A 21,281-nucleotide genomic window follows, 5' to 3' on the forward strand; every position below is an offset into this window, starting at 1 on the left:
AGTTTTATCTTCACCGTCCACTTCTTCGACTCAGCAGTAGACACAGATGGAGGCTCTAGCTCCGCCACAGAGGGACTCGCCTGAAGCCCCCTCGCCCGACCCCGTTGAGCCCACCATTCGACTTGCTCTTTCGCCGACAGAGCAAGCGAGCCTTGCCGCAGAGGTAGAGCGCTTGCAGGCGACTTCTGTCATCTGCAAGGTTCTCGGCACCCGTCCTAGCAGAGGAGAGGTGCGAGACCTTCTCCAGGCCCGCCTTCTCGCAGAGGTGGGCAAGATTTTGGATGTCCAGATCCTCGAATGGGGGTACTACCAGATCGAGTTCGAGACTTCCAAGATGGCCTCCAAGGTCATAGCTATGAGTCCACTGGCTATCCGAGCATCACGCGCCCACTCTCGACAGTGGCGACATGGTTTTGACCTGACTTCAGATGTGCTAGTAGAGGAGGCAGACATCCCCATCTCAGTCTGCTTTCTGGGTTTATGGAGGGAGTACCTTCCACTTCTCTCCAGGATTGGCTCCGCCATCGGGACTGTTCTGGAGACACCTCGTACGGCAGCATCAGTAGCTGCCAAGGCGGCCGGCATCCCTTTAGTTCGAGGTTTGGTCAGAGATACCCACACGCTCCCGAAGGTCATCCTTCTGCCTCGGGTGAGTGGGGGTTGGTTTAGACAGTGTGGAGTACTCGGGTCTCCCGAACCAGTGCTTCATTTGTAGATAGATGGGCCACCTAGCGAAGGCCTGTCCACGGAGGAGGCTTCGACCTGCACCTCAGCCTCAGCCTCAGCCTCAGCCTCAGCCCCAGCCTGCCAAGGCTGGGCCGCAGCCATAGCCAGCGGCACAGCGCACAGATTTTGAGCCACCCTCCAAGCCTGGGGCTCCAGCGGAGGAGGGGCAGCAGCAGGCCCGTGGCCGTCGACGCCAGGGGCCACAGCGACAGCCTGGCACTCAGATGCCTACTCAGCAGCAGTGGGTTCCCACAGGGAACCGCTTTGGTCCTCTTGAGCAGGAGGAGCCCCCTACGCCAGTCTCCACTTCTGCTTCACCCTCGCCAGCCACCCCACCTTCAGATTTCCCCTCTTCCTCCTCATCCCCTCCCCGGCCCTTTGCTCCCGCCCACTCCCCACCTCGCCCCCCTGTCTCTATCGCCCCACCCCGCTTCTCTTCTCCTCCGCCCCCCCTAGCTCCTTCTCCCCTGCCTCCTGCTCCAGTACCACAATCGGCTCAGGAGACTGGTCCCTCACCGGCGGCTAGGAGATCTCTTGGCAGCGCTTTTGCCATGAGTCGCCTAGCGAGAGAGGGTCAGCCCTTCTTGCGGCCCCCTTTGCAGATTCAGACATCTTCCCTTGCAGCTATCCCTCGTGGTCTAAGGAGCATTGACCTCCGACGCCGATGGGATTTCTTCGATTACGGATTCACTCGCTTTCTCGGCGATTCCCCAGCAGACCACGAGGCAGCCTGCTTCAGGGTCCACGCTCTGTTCCTCGCCGCTAGGGGGACAGAGGCCTTGGACTCAACAGTTGGTTTCTCTTTTCCCCTCTGTGGTAGGACCGAGACAGAGTGGTCCCTCGACTCAGTGGTGGGATGGTTGCATACACAGGTTCTCGAGTTCTCTCACCACATGGGAGAACTTGGAGTTACAGATTTGCTGCAGACTTTGTGGCCACTGGCCAAGTTTGCGGTGACACCCCCAGACTCAGCAGGATGTAGGCACATTGTGGTGTACTTTTTTGCTGATACGCAGTGTTTGCCTTGCTATGTATACATACATGAGGACTCCTGGACAGAGGAGGTTGCTTTACGCACGGCTCGCTCTGCTTGGGCTTGGGCCAGGCAGTCACTACAGGCTCGCCTATCTAGAGGACGCTCGGATGCGGATTACTCCCCATCCAAGCCTGCCTCGAAGATAGCCCGTCTTGCTGCTGCGGCAGCATCTGTTCTCTCTCGCTCCCCATGAGGATCGTCTCGTGGAACGTGCAAGGATTAGGTGGGCCCCAGTTTTAGCGATAGCGGGGCCGATTGCGTCAAGAGCTTCAGCGTTGCCTTGTGGGAGGAGAGGTTGATCTCCTTATGCTTCAGGAGCACCATTTGTCTGAGAGCCGCATTCGGCGATGTGGTCAGATTTTGCGTGGACGTTATGATACCTTTTGGTCAGCTGCTTTTGGACGAAGGCATACGACAGAGTTGACTGGGACTTTCTAGAGGGCACGCTTCGCAGGATGGGCTTTTCAGATGCTTTGATCAGAGGGGTGTCAGCTTTGTACAGACAGGCTCACAGTCAGGTGCTTTTGGCAGGAGGTAGAGGTGAGCGCTTCATGCTCACACGATCGGTTAGACAGGGTTGTCCTCTTGCCCCCTTTCTCTTTCTGTTCTATGCGGAGGCGATGAGCAGATTTTTGGTGTCACAGCAGGTTGGTTTGAGGGGCTTAGCACTCCCTATACAAGGAGATGAGCTTCTGGATGCTGAGTTTGTCGACGACTCGGCCTTGTACTTAGAGGGCTAGGAGGCCAATTTACACAGATGTGGGCAGGCTGTAGAGACCTTCTGCTGTGCATCGGGTGCACTGATCAACTGGAGAAAGACAGTGGCTTTCTCAATTGGCAGTGCTCCTGTGCCAGATTGGATGCCAGGAGAGGGTTTCAGGTGGATTCCTCCAGGGACTGCAGTTCGATACTTGGGTTGTCAGGTTGGTTTGGATTTGTCCCCCGAGCAGTAGATTGCTCCTCTTCTCCTGTCCATCAGGAGAAAGCTGTTACATTGGAGCTCAACACGACTTTCGCTGGCTGGTAGAGTAGTAGTTGCCAACCAGGTGTTGTTGGCGACTATGTGGTACATCACTTCTTGCTGGATCTTCTCGAGTTCTTGTATCAGCCAAGGAGAGAGGCTGATCAGGAACTTCCTTTGGTCAGGTCGCGACACTCAGATTACCCGAGCCAAGGTGGCTTGGTCGGTCATCACACTTCCTTGTTCTCAGGGAGGGCTTGGGATCATTGATCCAGCACAGCAGAGCAGAGCCCTTCTTGGGAAGTTCGTCATCAGAGGACTTCTTCTAGGCGAGGAGCCCTGGAAGGAGTTCTTGATGCAGAGGCTTCGTGCCAGGGTGCCTTAGTCAGGAGGCCCTTGGCAACCTTCGACCAGATGGATCTTTACAGAGTTGCGCCGAGTTGGTTTGAGCAGGAGACTGGAGGACCGATTCGCTGTGAGTTTGCTTCGTTCTTGGGAGCTCTTACGGCGTGGCCTGAGCAGAGACAGCCGACGTGCACGGAGGAGCGCCTACGGCAGCCCCTCGTCTGGAACCCCATGGTTAGCACTCAGAGAGGCCACTTGGTTGGGAGTAGGCCTCATGTTTCTTGGGGTCCCATGGCAGTAGGTCCAGCGCGCTCTCTAGGTGACTTGCTAGAGTTTACAGGTTTGTCAGAGGAGGTGCAGGCTGTCCAGCTACAGGGCATGAGAGGGGTTCAGAGCATGTGTCAGGACATCTTAGAGTCAATTCCAACTGAGTGGCTCACGCCTCTCGAGCCAGTAGCACCCCGATGGATGGGAGCCTTCACACGATTGGAGTTTCTCATTTTAGTCAGGGCTTGTTCAGAGACTGTCCCAGCCCTGTTCTTCGAGCATCAGGGTGGGGGACGATTACAGCGAGTTGCAGTAGAGGCCCCGCAGGTAGCAGAGTGCTGTTTCCAGAGGATCCGAGTTGTGGGCATCTGTGGGAGGACTTGCGTCATAGACCCTGACCCAGCAGCTCTTGAGGCAGGACACTGGAGACTATGGGCTTGGGAGTGCTGTCCACTGGCACGAGTACAGTAGGATCCTGGTGAGTGGCTATGGAGGGACCCCTTCTCTTCTGCAGACCGCCCAGGAGTCCCTTTCTTTCAATACACTTTTCGGCTTGGACGTCATATACTTGCAGCACACAGAGAGGCCCGCCCCACTGCAGCACGTCATTGGCAGGAGGAGGGCCTCACAGTCGAGTTCTTGGCAGCTTTTTGGCAGAGGCTGTGGGACTCCAGACAGCCGAGGCGCGTCACTTTGTTCCAGTGGTTGGTTGCACACAGAGCCACAGCAGTAGGGAGCTGGCTTGTGCATAGTGTTCTCTCGGCCGCATGTACAGCCTGTGACCAGTTGGTGGAGAGTCAGCGTCACTGTCTTTGGGACTGTCCCTCGGCCCAGCAGGTGTGGTTACGAGTTCTTCGGCTGATGCCTGCCCTCTCCACGGCTCGACAATACACTTGGGGGGCAGCGGCTTGGTCCACCCTCACGGGCCCGGCACTTCACTTTGAGCTATCTTCCACCAGCAGGATGATAGTGATACAGGGGGGGCGACCTACACTCCAGCCTGCTACAGATCTTACTCCACAGGAGTGGTGCAGTGAGAGAGAGGAGTGTTGGGAGCTCATCAGTGGCCTAGCTCTCTGGTTCATCTGGCGGGCCCGCTGTTTCCGCATCTTTGAGGCTCGCCCTGTGCCGCCAGCAGAGACTGTTCGTGACTTTTGGCTAGAGCTGATCCATACTCTCAGAGGAGAGCTTGAGGGACTACAGGGCAGCTCCGACCGCATGCGGGAGCGCCGCGAAGCTTTCCTTCGACTTTGGCGCCCTGGGCCTTTCTACACCATGGTCCAGGGGGTGCTCAGATGGCACTACTGTCCACCTGTGTGGCTCTTCCCTCCTCCCATCTCTTGATTTAGCCCCATTGTATATATGCTGTTTTTTCATTGGGAGAGTCTCCCCATCATGCTTGTTGTAGCCCTCTCCTGCAGAGGTGGATGTAGTCCTATGGGCAGTTTTCATTAACTAATAGAAGGATCTTTTTCTCGGAAAAAAAGTTTCACAATCTGAGGAGTATCTGCTAGGTCTTCCTCCTCCATCCACTTCGCATCAAGTGCAGATAATTCTTTAACTTAACCAAGAACCGCCTTCGGACTTTACCCTTATTCTTCGTATCCTTATGTGACAAAATCTGTCGGGATGCCTCCTATGAGCCGACGCCCACTTTGGGTATGGCAGTCCTACCGGACATCTGCTGGACGGGGGCCTTTTTCTACCAGGCGAAAATCCTGGAGTACCTGGGCAGGATTCAACACGGTCTGTGAGTTACAAGGGTCTGTCCCTCTCTCTTAGCCTTGGTCCTTAAATGCATCACTGAATTCGTTTGGTGATTTCCCGACGTTACCCCCGGGTGGCGTGACTAACAAGGGAACATGGACTGACTAACATGGCATGAAAAGACTTTTTACTCCCCCGAGGGGGAAACCTGCTTCCATTCCCCGTTGACATGCCACGATACGGCATGGAGGCACTTTTCCCCTTGTCGACAAGTCCGCAAGATAACTTGTCTTTGACTCGTTTGCGTGCACGCGAAGCAAAGGCAGTTCCTTGCTGGCTTGCCGGCTCTAGCCCAAAAAAGTAAAAAGTAAAAAGTGACAAAATCTATTCAGGAACAAGGGTCTCCTCGTTTTCTTCCACTGCGGGTTGCTCATCAGGCTTCCCATTATCAGGCACATCACCCTTAACAGGTTTCAAGAGACTCACATGCAATGCATTGTGAATCCTCCAAGTATCTGGCAGTTTCAATCGGAAGGAGACATCATTTATCTTGTCAGTGATCTGGAAAGGTCCGTAGTATCGCATACTAAGCTTTGGAAAAAGCCTCTCCTTTCCCTTTTTCTTTCGTAGGCGTGCCTTCTCAAAACGTAAGAGCACCCAATCATCCTCCTTCAATTTCAAGTCGCGACGATGGCGATCCGCTGCCTTTTTCTGTCGTTCTTGAGACTCCTACAAAGTCTCGCGAACCTTGGCAATAGCGGTATCCAAATCTCGCGAATATTCATCCGCTTCAAATATGTAATCTTTCGTGCTCAGAAAGGATGGAACCTTCGCAGCACTTTCAACAATCTCACAAGGCGTCTTCCCCGTCGAAGAGTGTATCGTGTTATTGTAGGCAAATTCCACCAAAGGTAAGTTCTTTTCCCATTGAGTCTTCTGATCCGAGATACAAGACTTCACTAAATCTAAAATCACTGAATTGGCAATCTCAAATTGCTCGTCAGTCTGCAAGTGGAACGATGACGAGAACTGCAACTGCGTGCCAATGTTGTCCCAAATTGCCTTCCAAAACAAACTCATAAATCTGGGGTGTCTGTCGGAGACAATCGTCTTAGACGTGCCATGTAATCGGAAAATCATCGTGATCATTCTGTGTAATCGGGAGATAAAAAATGAAATCCATTTCCATACTTTTCCAGGGGCGGGTGGGTATGGGTAAAGGCTTTAACAATCCCTGTGCCTTATGCCTGTCAAAATTGACGTTCTGGCATACTAAGCAACTACGCACAAACTCTTCCACGTCCTTTTTGAGTCTCGGCCCAAAGAAGTATCTCTCTACCCCCTTCATGGTGGTAGCAATGCCGTGGTGACTCGTAAAAGGTGGACAGTGGCATTCAGTCATAACCTTTTCCCACAACGGCTGTGTAACGCACAACATAGTCTTTCTCATCAAGTAGCCTTCCCGAAGGGAGCATCCCACTACTGTCTCCCCATCCCGTATCCGTGTGAAAATATCTGCAAAATCTGCAGCTGTGGCATACTGATCGACCATATCCTCGAAGCTCCTATGATGTATCCCGGAAATAGCCAGAACCAACGGTTTCCGAGACAAAGCATTTACCACCACATTCTTCTGTCCCTGCACATGGACATGGACAATCTGGAAGTGAAACTGTGACAAGATGTTCGCCCACCGCATCTGCTTTTCCGAAAGCTGCTTCTGTGACAAGAAGTAGCGCAAACTCTGATGGTCTGTAAAGACAGTAAAATCCGCTCCGAGTAGGTAGTGCCGCCACTGACTAAGAGCATGGATAACCGCCAAAATCTCTTTCTCATGAATCTGTGCTGTCATCTCCAGCCTAGAGAACAAACGACTCTCGTAAGCTATGACATGGCCTTCTTGCATCAAGACCGCACCCAGACTACGACCAGAAGCATCACAGTATACTTCAAATGACTTCTGCAAGTACGACAAAGTCAAAATAGCTCCTGTAGTCAATTTCTCTTTCAATGTCTGAAAGGCAGTCACCTCTGTGGGTCCCCACGAGAAAGGTACTCCTTTCTGTGTCAAGATATGCAAAGGGGAAGCAACCTGTGCAAACTTTCGTACGAACCGCTTGTAGTACGAACACAGTCCCAAGAAGCTTCTAACTTCATGGACATTCCTCAAATTGGGCCAATCACGGATAGTCTCTATCTTGGTCGGGTCCATTTGCGCTCCTGTTGCTGAGACAAAATTTCCCAAAAAAAATGTATCTCTGAAGCATATGATCTTTGTGTTCTGCTTCATTCTTGGAGAAAACAACGATATCATCAAAGAAAGTGCCAACAAATAGCGTGTACCCTCGAAAAAAATCATGTCCATCATCCGATTAAATGTCGCAAGAGCATTGGTTAAGCCAAAAGGCATCACCCAAAAGTCGTCCGAAAGGCTGTCTTGTAGACGTCTCCCGGCGCGATTCGGATCTGATGATATCCACTCTTCAAGTCAATCCTGCTAAAGCACGAGGATCCCTGTAACCTGTCGAGTATATCATCGATCCTAGGAATCGGAAATCTGTTCTTGATGGTGATTTTGTTGAGAGTTCTATAATCGATGCACATTCTCCAAGATCTGTCTATCTTCAAATCCAACAACAGTGGAGAGCAATACGGTGAAGTATTATGCTGGATAAGACCCTTTTCCAAGAGGTCTTTCACTGGGTTCATAATCTTTTCATTCTGTACTCGGCTCACACGGTAAGGTGGCCGGTTCGGTGGCGTGCTTCAAGGTATTAGATCAATGGTTTGATCTTCAGGCCCTCTGAAAAGCAATCGGCATGAGTGTGGAGAAAAATCTTGGCGTTCTTTTGATCAGGTCAAAACATATTCAACCTTTATCCATCGTTCAGTGCTCTCCCAAAAGAATGAGTAAGAAACTGAAGTTCATCAAGTACAATCTCTAAGCCCTTTATTTATCAAAGTCGCTTTCTCGGCTCGGTAGTCAACCACGGCGTAGTTCTTGTGGTACCAAGGGATCTGAGTAGAACGTCACTCGCGTGCCCTGAACCACCCTGTCATTGCAAACGAAGTTTGCCAATGCTCGGTGTAATGCAACATCCCATCCGGGTGCTAGTCGAACTACCTCCGCTTGTGGTGTCAGTCTGTCGGGCGTAATTCCAAATCGAGCCGCCAATTCCAAGTGAAAAGAAGTTGGCCTTGGCTCCTTCAAAAGAGCTTCCTGATCCTTTACTTTGCCCCAAAAGCGGCAAAGTTTGTACTTTCATTCATTAGATTCGGTGCATGTCCCACGCCATGTGGTACCAGTTTTGCTTTTCTATCTGCCTTTTTTGCCACGTTCCTCAGCTGCGCTCGAACTCTCAGGCCTGTCGTCGTTCTTATCATTCTGTTCTTTCGGTGCCTGTTTAGGGCACTTCGCGGAGATATGTCCATATTCCCCGCATCCAAAGCACTTCCCCTCCCTGATGAAGCGAGCTTTCTCCTGAGGAGTAAGCTTGGGTCGTGCATCCTTCTTCTCTGGGTTGCTCTTTTTCTTTCTACTTTCATTCCCAGAAGTCTGTTCGGCTCGTTGTGTCATGGCCTCATCTGTGGGGTAGGTCAGACTGCTAGAGTGAATGGCAAAGCCCCGCTTCGCATGACTCATCAACTCTTGAATAGAAGCTGACTTCTGTTCCAAGCAGTGATCTCGGATCTCTTTAGGTAGACCCAAGGTAAACCGCTCAATCTGTTCTCTGAATGAGATCTTCTTGAATGAAGAGGCGGGTAGAAAAGAGCTCCAGAATCTTTCACAATAAGCATTGATTGTGTCTTTCTTGGTCATCCGAAGATGGTTCCAAGCAGCTCGTATATCTCTTTCATATTCTTGCGTCAACCAAAAAGAAACAAAAAGCTTTTCAAATTTCAGGCATTTAACTGGCGCACTCCTGTTTAAAAGAAGCGTGGACCACCAAGTACGAGCATTCCCCTTAAGGTAAGAGGTAGCTCTCCGAATCTTGGAGTGCTCTGAATAGCGTCCTCCCGCGAAAGCGATGTCAAACTGTTGCATAAAAGACAAAGCCTTCGAAGCATCGGAGTATCTCGAAAAAGTATCAAACTTAAGTGCTTGGCCACCTTCCTTAAACTCTCGGACTTTCTTGCTTTTATCTTCGAGAAAGTCATACTGGTTGGCTTTGTAAAGATTCTTCTTGTTCGCATAAAAGTTCCCATTGTCAGAGTCTGAAGTGTCTGTAGACGAGTCCTCTGTAGAAGTGTCACTCACTGGGCGAGACTTAGACTTCCTTGCCTTTTCGAAACGTTGTTTCTTGCTTCGCTTTTTGCTTTTCCTGTCTTCTTTGCTCGAGTCTTAAGAGCTAGAAGAACTGTCAGAAGAAGAACTGGGTAGGCCTTCAAACTTGACGCGCTTCTTCAGTTTCTTTGCCTTGTCGAATGTCGACTGACGACCCAAATATCCCGGGAAGTCAGTGCCTTTTTTCTGCTTTTTGCCGTGCTTTTTGTCCTTCTTTTGCACGTCGAAAAGCTGAGCAATCCATGCATCAACTACGTTCTCCAGTTCCTTCTCCGTATATTTCTCGGAGGTAGCAGATTTCTTGAGAGCGGGTTTCGGGAGTGGTGTTGTGGTCTCTGCCACTCTGTCTGTACCTCTTCCAAAGAGGTCTGGTTCATATATTTTGCCATCTTCGGGTCCTTGGCAAAATTGAGCATCATCTTTGTTGCATCATCAATCAATTTTCGACGCTCCATCTCTCGCTGCTCCGCTGGAGTAGGCCTAGGCGGGCCATACTCCGTGCCGGAATCTTCGTTGTGATCCCTGCCCACATCTCTAGATGCAGAGGGAGTCGACTGATCATTGCCTGAAGCCATAGGTGTCGCGGAAAAAAATTCGGGGATCGGATTTCCCGTAGAAGAGAAATCGGCCGTGCTCTGATACCACTGTAACAGACTTGGACACTCCAAGTCAAGAATCAACGGCGACAGCACCAAATAACCACTTCAAAACAAGTCATAGATCACAATAGATGTACATTGGCCCGGCGGAGTTCCGTGCCTAGAGATATTGGCCCCAAAGACTGGCGCCCCTTTCGGTATTTCTCTTTATATTAATCAGATCAAAGTACAAGAGTGTGGCTAGGGTTTCACTCTCAGACTCTGCGTCCAGATGCTCTGAGAAGTGAAGCCCTCTGCACATATTTAAAGGTACAAGAAATGCCCAAAAGCAGAGCCCCAAAAGCTTTTAAAATAAAAAGCATAAGAGCTCAAAAGATCTTCTCTCTCAAGTTCTCCTTTTTTTTTGTTAAAAAAAAGCATTCTCTTCAAAAGCGAAATTCGCATCGCTCATCATTTTTTTTTCAGCCTCCGCGATTTCCGGAAATTAGGGTTTCTGGCAAAAATTAGGGTTTGCAGGAATTTTAGGGTTTCTGGCAGAAATTAAGGTTTCTATTGTCCGCCACGTCATCACTTTGTGACACATCCACAATTCCACATCGAGAAGGATCCAAAGGTGCATCAAATCAGCCCCGGAGGTGCCTCATCTTGAGGAGTTACCGCGGGACATTCCATTTACACAATCAAAAGCACCACATCGACAACAGTGTGGGGGGCCCTTGAGAGGGTTGGTTGGGACTGTCAAAGGTGCAACGGAAAAGGGTGAATCATGTGATGAACTTGTCTGCAACTGCGAGCAAACCTCCTCTTGGGAACGGGCAGCCAATAGATCTCGTATCTATTGCGATGGATCTCCTCATTGTCAAGGTCCTAGCGCGTACCGCCGGAACCATTTAACCAGCCTCTACACAATAGAGGGCGGTACTGTTTCAATTACATGTTAACGTTACACCATTGGGAGTCTAGGTCGGTCAGTCTGGGACTGGTCGGACACTGAATTCTAATGAGTATAGAAGCCTGTGTGTGCCAAATGAAATCTAGGCCACTCGGCAAGTCAGTTACATCTTTATAAGTTGGTGGGAACTAGGGAATTAACTCAAAGGGGCAAACTGGACACTTGGCACAAGGAGAGGAACTTGGAGGACACCTCAGCAAGAGGGGACGCCCATTTTGAAGTGGAGGCTGATTTTTGCTTCATGTGACCTACAGTGTCTGTGTGGGTAGTGAGTGCAAGTTTATAGCTTTAATGGAAAGCTTGCCTTCTCCGTTGTCTCACTTAGCGTGATGATTTGCTCTCGTGCATCTCTCTCTTCCCTTTGCACATATGGTAATGCCCCACTAGTTGGGCTATTCAGAAGATCATGTACAATTTTGGGGGTTTTATGCGCGTTTGCCAAGGCAAGAGCCTTCTGAACAGGAACCGGATTAGCTAATTGCTAATCCCCCACTCATACGCGCAGTTCCATCGCGAAAGATCGCGAATTTGGAGAGTTTCCTCGCACGAAAACTTGTCCAATTTACAAGGAAATTGTCCCATTGCGTGCGGGAGTCCTTGGGACACGTGTAGACGTGTTTGCTCCGCTAAAAACGATCCAAAACAGAGAATTACAGCCTGTTGTGTTTTTCTGCAGGTTTAGGGTTTTGCACCTAAACTGCAAGAGAACGCGAGGGGAGCCCCAGAAAAGCCTTGGGATGCGTGTACGGGTTTCGGGCACCAAATAGTGGAAAAAACAAGGAATTACAGCATGCTGAAAATTTGTTACAGTTCACCAGAAAGCTCCTAAATTGCGAGGGAATCCGTCTTAGACAGGTACTTTTGACCTACAGGGGTTTTGGCACCGTTATGTTGCCGAAATCAGGTCAAAAACCTGCGTTTTCAGCCCTCGCCAGGTTTGGACAGCTTTGTGAGAGTGTGATCCAAGTGTGCGGATCGTCTATTTTCAATTGAATAAAGAAATACCGAAAGGGGCGCGAGTCTTTGGGGCCTACAGGGTGTCGGTCTCGTGTGCACAGTGACATTCTAGTCGTTGGATGCATCTGTGTTCTTTTTTCTTCATAGTGCAAACCTGTTCGGCCGTAGCCGTTTCACACTGGCCATGCAATGTCCCCTTCACCTTTTCAAGGGTTCCAGGGAAAACAAGTGAAAATAAAATAAATAAAAATATGTAGTACATATTTAGAGAAGGCAACAGGAAAAATACACCTCCTCGTGACACCGCCTACTGAACGGGCACGAGCACACACCATAGGTAGTGGCACACCAAAGAGGGTGTGCACACATTGAGAGAAGGGAGCGCTAGTAAGAGGAGAGGGGATCACAAGAGAAAAGCGTCAGAGGAGAGAGATCGCTGTGGAGAGAGAAAATGCTAGAGAGAGGTTGGTCGTCTGTACACCAAAACGCTAGCACAATAGAAACGCTAGAGAGAGAAGAAGAAGAGAGAGTGCCCCAAACACTGGATCTCTGCACTGAATCAACATACCAAGAATACAAGGGGAGGGGTTGCCTACTATATAAGGCAATTGGGAAATTGCCCTACCTCCTGGCAGAAAACCCCATGACCTTAAATGACTCGGAAAATGCTAATAAATATGTAAACTCACTGAAAGTGACCTGCTACACATATTTAGTAGCAGAAATGCAGAGAGCTAGACACACCGACCTTGGGTAACCCTAGGAACGGAGGTCTTGCCTCATGCCAACCTACCGGGTGAGCAACACAGTGAAGTGCACCGCCGTGAACAGGTACGTCTACCTCAAGTACGGCCGAGCACAACCACAGAATAACCCTCACTCCCTAAATTGCTCCTGGGAGATACTGAAGCTACCACCGGACACGAATATAAACTCTTAACACCCCCTCTCAGCTCTTGGACGGGAAACGAGTTCAAGGGAGTTGGCATGAGAGGATAATGTCGCCTATGGAAGAGGTTTGGTGAAGAAGTCGGGATGTACTCTAGTCGGATAGAGCCATCCTTGGTCTTTTCACGAACAAAATGGTATTGTATCTCAATATGCTTGGTCAGGGCATGGAACACCGGGTTCCTCGGAATGGCTATACAACTCTCGTCGTCTGAGTACATAATGGTCACCAAGCTTCACAATAGTCTTCGTTGTGCTCTAGCCCAGTGAGTCCTTGAAAAGTGACTCCTAGGCACAATATCTTCATCCCCATCGTCATTTAAATGAATGTCTTACCTTAGGTATAATTGGGTTTGAAATCACCGCAAGTTTTGACTCTTCATTTTCACATTCCTCTTTATAAGCATCAAAAATTGACTCAATATGATGAATCATTTAGCTCTTTACTGGATCAAGCTCTTGTTTACTTGGCACCTTGCATTTCCTCTTGATCAGTATCCTTTTCAGTTCCCTTTCCAGTATCTGTTCTGGAGCGAGTATCTCCTCGCGTATAGTCTGTTGGTTGTTCTCATTCTTGTGCCTTTTTGGGGCACTGTGCATATATATATGCCCTTGTTCCATAGTAACAGGGGACGCCCTTTTTCGGGCTTCCCGTCCCCACTTTTCCGTCCCCACTTGCCGTCCCGCTCTCTTTTTTACACTAAAAATCCATTTCAGCCCCGTCCCCCGTCCCCCGTTCCCCCGTCCCGGAATGCGTCCCTTGTGACTATGCCTTGTTCCCCACAATCAAAGCACTTCCCCGTTTTGAGGTATTCGTCTTTCTGTTCCTCTGTCAGTCGAGAACGTGCATCTTTCTTTCCTCTTCTCTGATATGTTGGATAAGTCGAGTTGCCTGAATGCATAGCAAACGCTTGCTTAGCATGTCCCTGTAGTTGCTATATAGACTCAGATTTGTGTAATAAGCAGTAATCTTGGGAAGTTCATAGCAAAATTGCTCGATTTGTTGCTTAAAACTGATCTTTTTAAAAGATGAGGTGGATAGAAAAACATCCCAAAATCTCTTGCAATAAGTATCTAAAGTATCTACCTTGGCCAATGATTCCAAGCGGTAATCACGTCACGTTCGGACTCTTGAGTGAGCCACGAGGAAATACAAAGTCTCTTGAACTTTAGCCACTTTGTCTGTGCTTCTTTTTGTAACAGAAGTGTGGACCACCATGTGCGTGCATTTCCTTTTGAATAGGATGTTGCCCTCCTGATCTTGGAGTGCTTTGAGTAGCGGCCTCCAGAAAAAGCTATGTCAAACTATTGAATAAAAGCAAGGGCCTCGTGAGGATCTCGAAAGCCTGAAAAGGCATCAAATTTTAGTGCTTGTCCACTCTCCTTGAATTCTTTGGTCGTCTTGCTCTTATCTTTGAGAAAGTCGTGTTGATTGGCTCTATAAAAGTGCTTCCTCTTTGAATGAAACATCTGGTCATCAGAGTCTGAACTCTCAGAAGAGGATGAATTCTCCTCAAAACTTTCAGAAAATATTCGATGGAATCTGCTTTTCTTGGCATTCTTCTTGTTCTTTCCGTGTCTCTGGGTCTTTCGTCGTTTCTTGGCCTTTCTATCCTCATCACTGGAATCAGAAGAGGAAGAGCTGTCGGAACTATTAGAAGAGGATGAGGACGAACTGGACACACCCTCAAAGCGTACACACTTCTTGGCTTTTCGTGCATTTGCAAAAGAAGACTGTCGGCCAAAATAACTAGGGTAATCAGTTCCCTTGTTGCGTCTCTTTGAATGCGTCGTAGTCTTCAATATTTGGTTGACTCGTCGTTTGATCACATCATCAAGATCATCTTCAGTGTACATCCGTGGGACAAGTGGTTTCTTCAATGCGGACTTTAATGGTGAATCGATGGCCGTACGCCATCGGGAATGCATCTTATCAATCGGGTGCCGGGTCAAAATTTTTGCGTATTGGGGATCCTTCGAATACTGTAGCATCTGCTTAGCACAAGCATCAACGCGCTATTGACATTGCATCTCCATTTGTTCATACTTCGTACGCCGTGGAGACCCCTACTCTTCTTCCGATTGCCCATTTGAATTTCCCGTACTTTCACCCGATTTGGAATTGTGGGGTGGGTTCGTCTGACTCTTGCGGGATTTGTCACTTGAATCCATGTGTGTCGTGGTAAAAGGATTGGATTTCCTGGTGGAAGGAGAATCGATTGAGCTCTGATACCACTGTTACAGACTTGGACACCCCAAGTCGGAAATTTGGCACGACACACGAGAGAATCACTTAAAAACACTTCACAAACTTTATCACAGTTTAAAATAGAGTCGACACGGCCCAACATAGTTCCATGCCTAGAGGTATCGGCCCCAAAATCTGGCGCCCCTTTCGGTATCTATTTTTATATTAATGCTTGAGCAAATTTACAGAGTTCGAGGGTCCTCTTTGCTCAGTTGTTGGTCAGCAAACTGAGAGAATAAGTGGCCTTGGGTTCATATTTATAGGCCCTTGGCCTTCAAACTCAAAAGCAATTACATGAAAAGCTGCAAACTCAAAAGCTTCAGGTCCCAAAAAGCTGCCAGCGTGGATCGCGGAAATCCATACAGCTTGCACGTCAGCACCAACCAGCGGAAATCCGTACTGCTGCCACGTTAGCATGTCACGCAATTTCAGGGGGTTCCGTACTGCTCTGCTGTCTGTACTGCCACATCATCAGTGTGTGACAATTTGGGCTCTTCCTAGATCTTGGATTCATCTAGGTATAGGTGTGTTTGTTGCCCTTTTGATAGATAATAAGAAATGACATTTGTGATGTATGGTTGTGCCCATTTGTAGCCACTAAATACTAAGGATTCTGGGAAAATTTGCTGCATGTTTTTTTGTTACAAACAGGAATTTTAGCATTCTTATGAGGACATTCTTGTTATATGTCCAGCTTCAGCATTGTACTAAGCAACATCCACGTACAAGTAGTATTAGTGGCTCAAAATAGTTGTGGAGTGTAGTTATTGCTTTAATATAATGATGGTTTTCAGTTTAGGGCAAAAAACTGGATACAATTGGATTTACGTAGCTTTGTTTCTTTGATGAATTCTCATCCTGGATAAAATGTACTTATCATGATCTTGTGCTTATAGGATGGAGCTAGTTGGAGAAAATGGTTGCATTGTCTCTATACCAAGTGGTTGCAAGAGGAAGTTGGGCCGGGGTTCGGACTTGGCAATATCTGATATAACAGTATCACGTGATCAAATTTTGGTGGATTTAAAGGAGCAAAGGGAGAAATCTAGCTCAGCAGTTCAAGATTCTTCATTATATGGACTCTTGATAGAAGTCTTGGGTGCAAATCCTGTTTGTCTTTTACATATTCAACAATCAACAGGGGGTGAAAGGGATACTCAGAAAGTGGTTTTTCTCAAGAAGGGAGAGAAGGATACTATGTTTGTTGGGGATAAAATTTCTTTATCTCTAAAAAATCCTCAGTTTTTTACGGTTCAAGGAGGAGATGGAAAGACGGATGGTCTCAGCCCCCTTATCAGAGACATGCCTGGAAGCCTTGCTGAAGATGACTTGCTGCAAAAGTGGAAAGGTAGGAAAAGCGTAAAGGTAGCTGGACCAAGTGTTTATTGTGATACATCGCATTCAGAGGTTTCAACAAACAGATGCTTGTCAGAAAATAGAGACAATATTGCAAATGAAGAAGAAGGTATTGCTCAAGCAGTAGCGCGGAGGCAGAAGCGAGCTCTTGAGCGCCGACAGCAACAGGCACAGAAGCTGCAGGATGAGCGGACTAAAGAGGCAGCGGATATGTCTGACGTTCTGCAAGAGGTTCATGAACGAGAAGATGGTTTCTTAAAAACTCAAAATATTGATCCTGTAGAAGGTAGAGTCTCTCTTAGAATACTGTTTGTTTCCACACTATCACTGCGCTTTTGTGATGAAGACGGCGAGTGTCTTGATTGGATTTTGTATTATATTTTGCCTTCTTGCTTTTGACCATCTCACGCTTCATTTCATATCCTTTGCTGTGACAGAGTTTGGCTTCTTAGTAGAGGGATCAGAATTTGATCAGTACAAAACTAATCGCAGGGCAAATAGAGGCAGATGGTTATGGCCCCCCTCCGCAGCTAACGCAGAGTTTTCAAGTGATGACGATGTTGAGAACTTGTGTACTCCCAAACGTAACAGAAAGTCAAGAACAGAGGAGGATGATGAAGAATGGAGAGGAGATGATCAACAAGAGGAGGTGGCTGTTGCGAGTGCAAAGGATCGCAAATTGGGTGCCAACTTGAATTTACGAGCACATGAGCCAAGCACATCTAAGATCAGAGACATGTCAATGAGCAAAACAAAGCAAACTGGTGGCAGGAAGGTTAAGAGTCGAAGAGAAGAGTCAGAAGAAGACGAGGATGAGGCCGACGAGACTTTGGGTGGCTTTATCGTAAATGATGATGAAGAAGATCCGATAGATGAGAGTGATGATGCGGATGATGAGGAAGAGTTCAGTGAGGATGATGAAATTGATGAAGCTGATGAAGACGAAGATTTGCAGCAGGCGCCAAAGGCTAGTGCAAAGAAGAGAGAGGAGAAGCTCTTGTGCAAGTATGGTGAAAACTGCTACAGGTACTCAAGTGCAAAATGTGTCCACATCCTTTTAGTATATGCACTTCAATCCAAAGAGTAACGTGTTAACACAGCCATTTTTATAAATTTTTGTGCAGGAAAAACCCGGAACATCTTGCCCAGTTTCGGCATAAATAGCATGTTACATAATTTTCCATCAGTAGCATGGGATTTTCTGCTCTCTTAACATGAAGTGTGTATATATATTACTGCAGAATCAATCTGTCAGCATATAGTACAGCATATTGTGAAGTTCATGTTTCTTCTCTCTGGTGAAGAGGAAGGATTGGCTTGAGCAGATGCAATCCTGAAGATCTCCTCAGGAAGCAGCACATCATTTCTGTTTCAATACGCAACTACTCCAACAGAGTTAAGCACGAAGTCCTGAAAATTGATCAGAGAATGCTGTTTGCATCTTGATGTAAGTGATATGTATAGTTTTTTAGTGGCTCCTCATTTGCAAAATTTACCGATTTCTGCAATTGTCATGCTTTTTCAAACTGTCGAAAGTTACGCCTGGATTGAGACGCAAGCTAACATGTATTGCAGAGGTGTGCCTTAGTCTCATTCCGAAGTCGAAAGATGTTGCAATGGCACAAACCTATGCCATTGAAATGCTCTACAAAGGAAGTCAACATATAATGATGACGGTGTGTTATAGATCAGAGCGTAGCAACTTTTCAGACGAAATGAAATGATTGTGTCTTGCATCTTATTGAAACCTTGCAATGAAATTTGCGTGACAATGTATGATTCTATGTCGTGTCACTGCCTTGTCAGTCATGAGGAGGGCTCTCATGGCTGGAACAAAGCTTAGAAGACGGTAGGTAGGCTGTGGCGTGCCTCTGTAGAGGTGCAAAATGACTTCATTTGTTGTAGGAATGAGATTGAAACCTTGGCAAGTAGTATGAAATTGGCTGCTAGCCAAGCTGATTATTGGAACTTCAGATAAAAAGATGTAAAGAGAAGTGTGTAGACTTATGCACGATGTAGAGGCATAGACTTTTCAAGAAAATCAACACCCAAGTAGGGGGTCCTTCATTGATTGTGAGCAGAACAAGATAAGCATGGATTTCATATACCATCGTAGTTTTAACATCCAATGGGTTTTTGACTGCATTGATTTCATTTTTCCATCGTTGTGTCAATATTGTGCAGATTTAAGATTTTCATGTTTGCACCACTTTTTGACCACCTTTGTTCTTAAAGAAACACAATTCTAGTGGTGAAGAAGAGTATCAGCAAGATCATGAAGAGTAGTATAGTGTTTGGTAACGCATTTGATTTGCAATTCTTTCAAAAACAACAAGACCTCACTTACTATTTGGTGTTAAATAGGTTAGCATATCTGGTGAGGCAATTAGTGTACACTTCTACAAACCAGGGAACCTTCTTGATTGTTAAATGAAACAATATCTAGGTCTTGAAAAATAGCATAGTATGTTTGCTGACGCAACGTACAACGATAAAAAATAGTTACTCAACAGCGATTTTTTTAATTATTCAAGACAGATACACCAGTGACATGACACTATCAGAAGGTGCACAACTTCGTGCATGGTTGACGTTATAAGAGTGCAAGTATGTGACCTTCTCTAACACACATACACACTTCACAAGTGACAATTAATGAAAAGATCTCACTTGAAAACCTAATGTTGAAACTCCTTGACGTAGTTTGTGGATTTCTCAAAATCCAACAGCAAAAAAAACAGACTTCTCAATATGTCCATACAATGAAGAGGCAATCACCATATTTGTAAACCTTCACCTTCTCCATACACAAGGATAAGAAAAGATAGACGTGACTCAAAAGAGACACTCCTCTCAATTTTAAATTTCATGAGAAAAATGGAAGTGATATTTGTTCATTATCCTACAAAATGAAGCAGCACATTGCTTTAAAAAAACCTTCAAAAGCAATATTTTCTTACAAAACAAAGTTGGTGATTGAACACTTTCTTACCATGTTTCTTCTGCACACAAAAAAGTCAAATATTTGGAACTTCAGAACACCTTCATTTTGTGAAATGTGATGAAGGAAATGCTAAACATGGCTATGGAGCTTGGAGCTTTGCTCACATGGAGACGTAATTTTAATGGAGTTGACACCAATTTGCCCATGTAAGGGGTAAAAATTGGTGATTGAACACTTTCTTGCCCCACAATTCTTCTACACACAAAAAAACTAGAGATTTTGAGCATCACTCACCCCTTCATGTATGGAATTTGTGATGAGGAAAAAGCTAAACATAGCCATGAAACTTGAAGCTCCATATGCACAAAGAGAACTGCATTCACACAATGTAAACCACAGATTTGGAGCTTCAAAACATCTTTGATTTTGTGAATTTTGATGGAGAGAAAGTTGGTTATGTCTATGGAGTCTCAAAATTAAAAGCCTTTGACATTTGAGGATGCACCTATGATAGATAAAGATGAAGCACCCCAAAAAACTCAAGTCAAGACATGTCTTTTCCAAAAGAATTCTCTTTATCTCTTTTCTCTCTATAGACCCACAAAAAGTGAGCTCTCTTGTCCTCCTCGAGCTCAAAATTCACTTGAGATAGAATTCTTTCCCCCTCTTCACAAGCATTAATCTCCCAAATATGGTTTAGATGTTCCACTCAAGAGAAAAATTGTGGAGCATGACTCCATACCTCTCCCATATGAGTTTTTTTGAAAAACTATACCTCCTATGCTTCTAACTTGAGCCCAACCCATGCATATCAAGACAATCCACTCGAGTCAACCAGTAATTTTCTTTAACCACTACTCCTTGGATTGCAAACTTCAATTTTCTTGAAACCTAACCGAAGGGGAAAAATGTATGGAAACTATGTACGAGGAAACTTGTCACATATTTGTCCAAACCCACTATTTGAAATACATTCATGGGTTCCAAATGCTAGCTCACATACATATTTTGTTAAGCCTTTATTCCTCAGCAGTGTGATTGACACTCTCTCTTTATTGAATTTCCTTCTTTATAGTGCTTGATAGCTGTGTTTTATTAGTAAGAGAGTGTATGTTGGAAATCTTTTGCTTCATTCGTGCAATCCTCCTAGTCACTTCTCTTTTAAATGGAATCTAGTGAGAGAAGCCCCACATTAAGTGGAAAAATATATTCTTGAATATACACCAAATGATATAGGGTAAAATGTGTAGTGCTCTGTTTTAAAATCAATCAAAGTGATTTAATAAGTTTTCATAGCGAGCGAAACTTGCAAAAAGAGGGAGTGAGAGAGATGGGGAAAAGGTTTGGGGGGGGGGGGGGGGGGGGGGGGGGGTTAACACCATGTAAACACCAAACATGTTTCGCTAGATAAGTTCATCAGTGGTGCAAAAACATGGAGGAAGGAGGGGATATAAGTAGGGAGGCATGGTTCATCAAAATTTTGTACAAAGTACTGCATTCAAGGGAGGATAAGGCAGGTAAAGGTGAGTTACTAAACCCAAATTAATAGGAGGTACTAGCAAAAAAGGAGGGAAAAAGAGAGGGATTTGGTAGGAGGTGTACAAAGCTGGAGGCTAGTCAAAGTTTATGGTTCTTGGTTAAGACAAGGGTTGGGAAGGATTCTAAGAGGGAAAATATACACGGGGAAGTACGCAAGGTGGAGCTAGCCAAAGTGGAAACAAAACATTAGGCACGATTGGGTTTCTCCGAGAGAAGGGAAACAAGGTTAGGTGCGTTAAGCCAACACACAATTGGTTTTGGAAGGTGTGCAAACTCGAGATTAGCTTTGAAAAGCCTAGAGAGAGGTTTGTTAATGGAGAGGGAGAGGTTGAGTATGCGAGTAAAGGGTGAAAAGGGAGTTTTTACAATGGTAGGTGAGGGCTTGGTTCTTTGAAGTTTTTGGAAGAGAGA

The 21,281-nt window shown here is 46.6% G+C and overlaps 1 protein-coding gene across 5 annotated transcripts in view; it reads left to right on the plus strand.

Moving 5' to 3' along the window:
- The window catches only part of LOC147423926 (SMAD/FHA domain-containing protein), a 38,526-nt gene extending 20,357 nt beyond the window's left edge, over nt 1-18,169 (plus strand). For 4 of the 5 annotated variants that reach the window (XM_086502009.1, XM_086502007.1, XM_086502008.1 and 1 more), the window contains 3 exons: nt 15,928-16,673; nt 16,825-17,413; nt 17,512-17,863. In XM_086502009.1, coding sequence (XP_086358135.1) covers nt 15,929-16,673; nt 16,825-17,413; nt 17,512-17,551 — 1,374 coding nt within the window. In that variant the 5' untranslated portion in view covers nt 15,928 and the 3' untranslated portion in view covers nt 17,552-17,863. Of the gene's footprint in view, nt 1-15,927; nt 16,674-16,824; nt 17,414-17,511; nt 17,864-17,962 lie in introns of those variants that run through there. The other variant, XR_015186654.1, reaches the window with a different exon arrangement.
- Nucleotides 18,170-21,281: the final 3,112 nt, after the last annotated feature.

Source organism: Adiantum capillus-veneris, chromosome 26 (assembly GCF_014529385.1).
Source record: "Adiantum capillus-veneris isolate H3 chromosome 26, ASM1452938v2, whole genome shotgun sequence".
NCBI lineage: Eukaryota > Viridiplantae > Streptophyta > Polypodiopsida > Polypodiales > Pteridaceae > Adiantum > Adiantum capillus-veneris.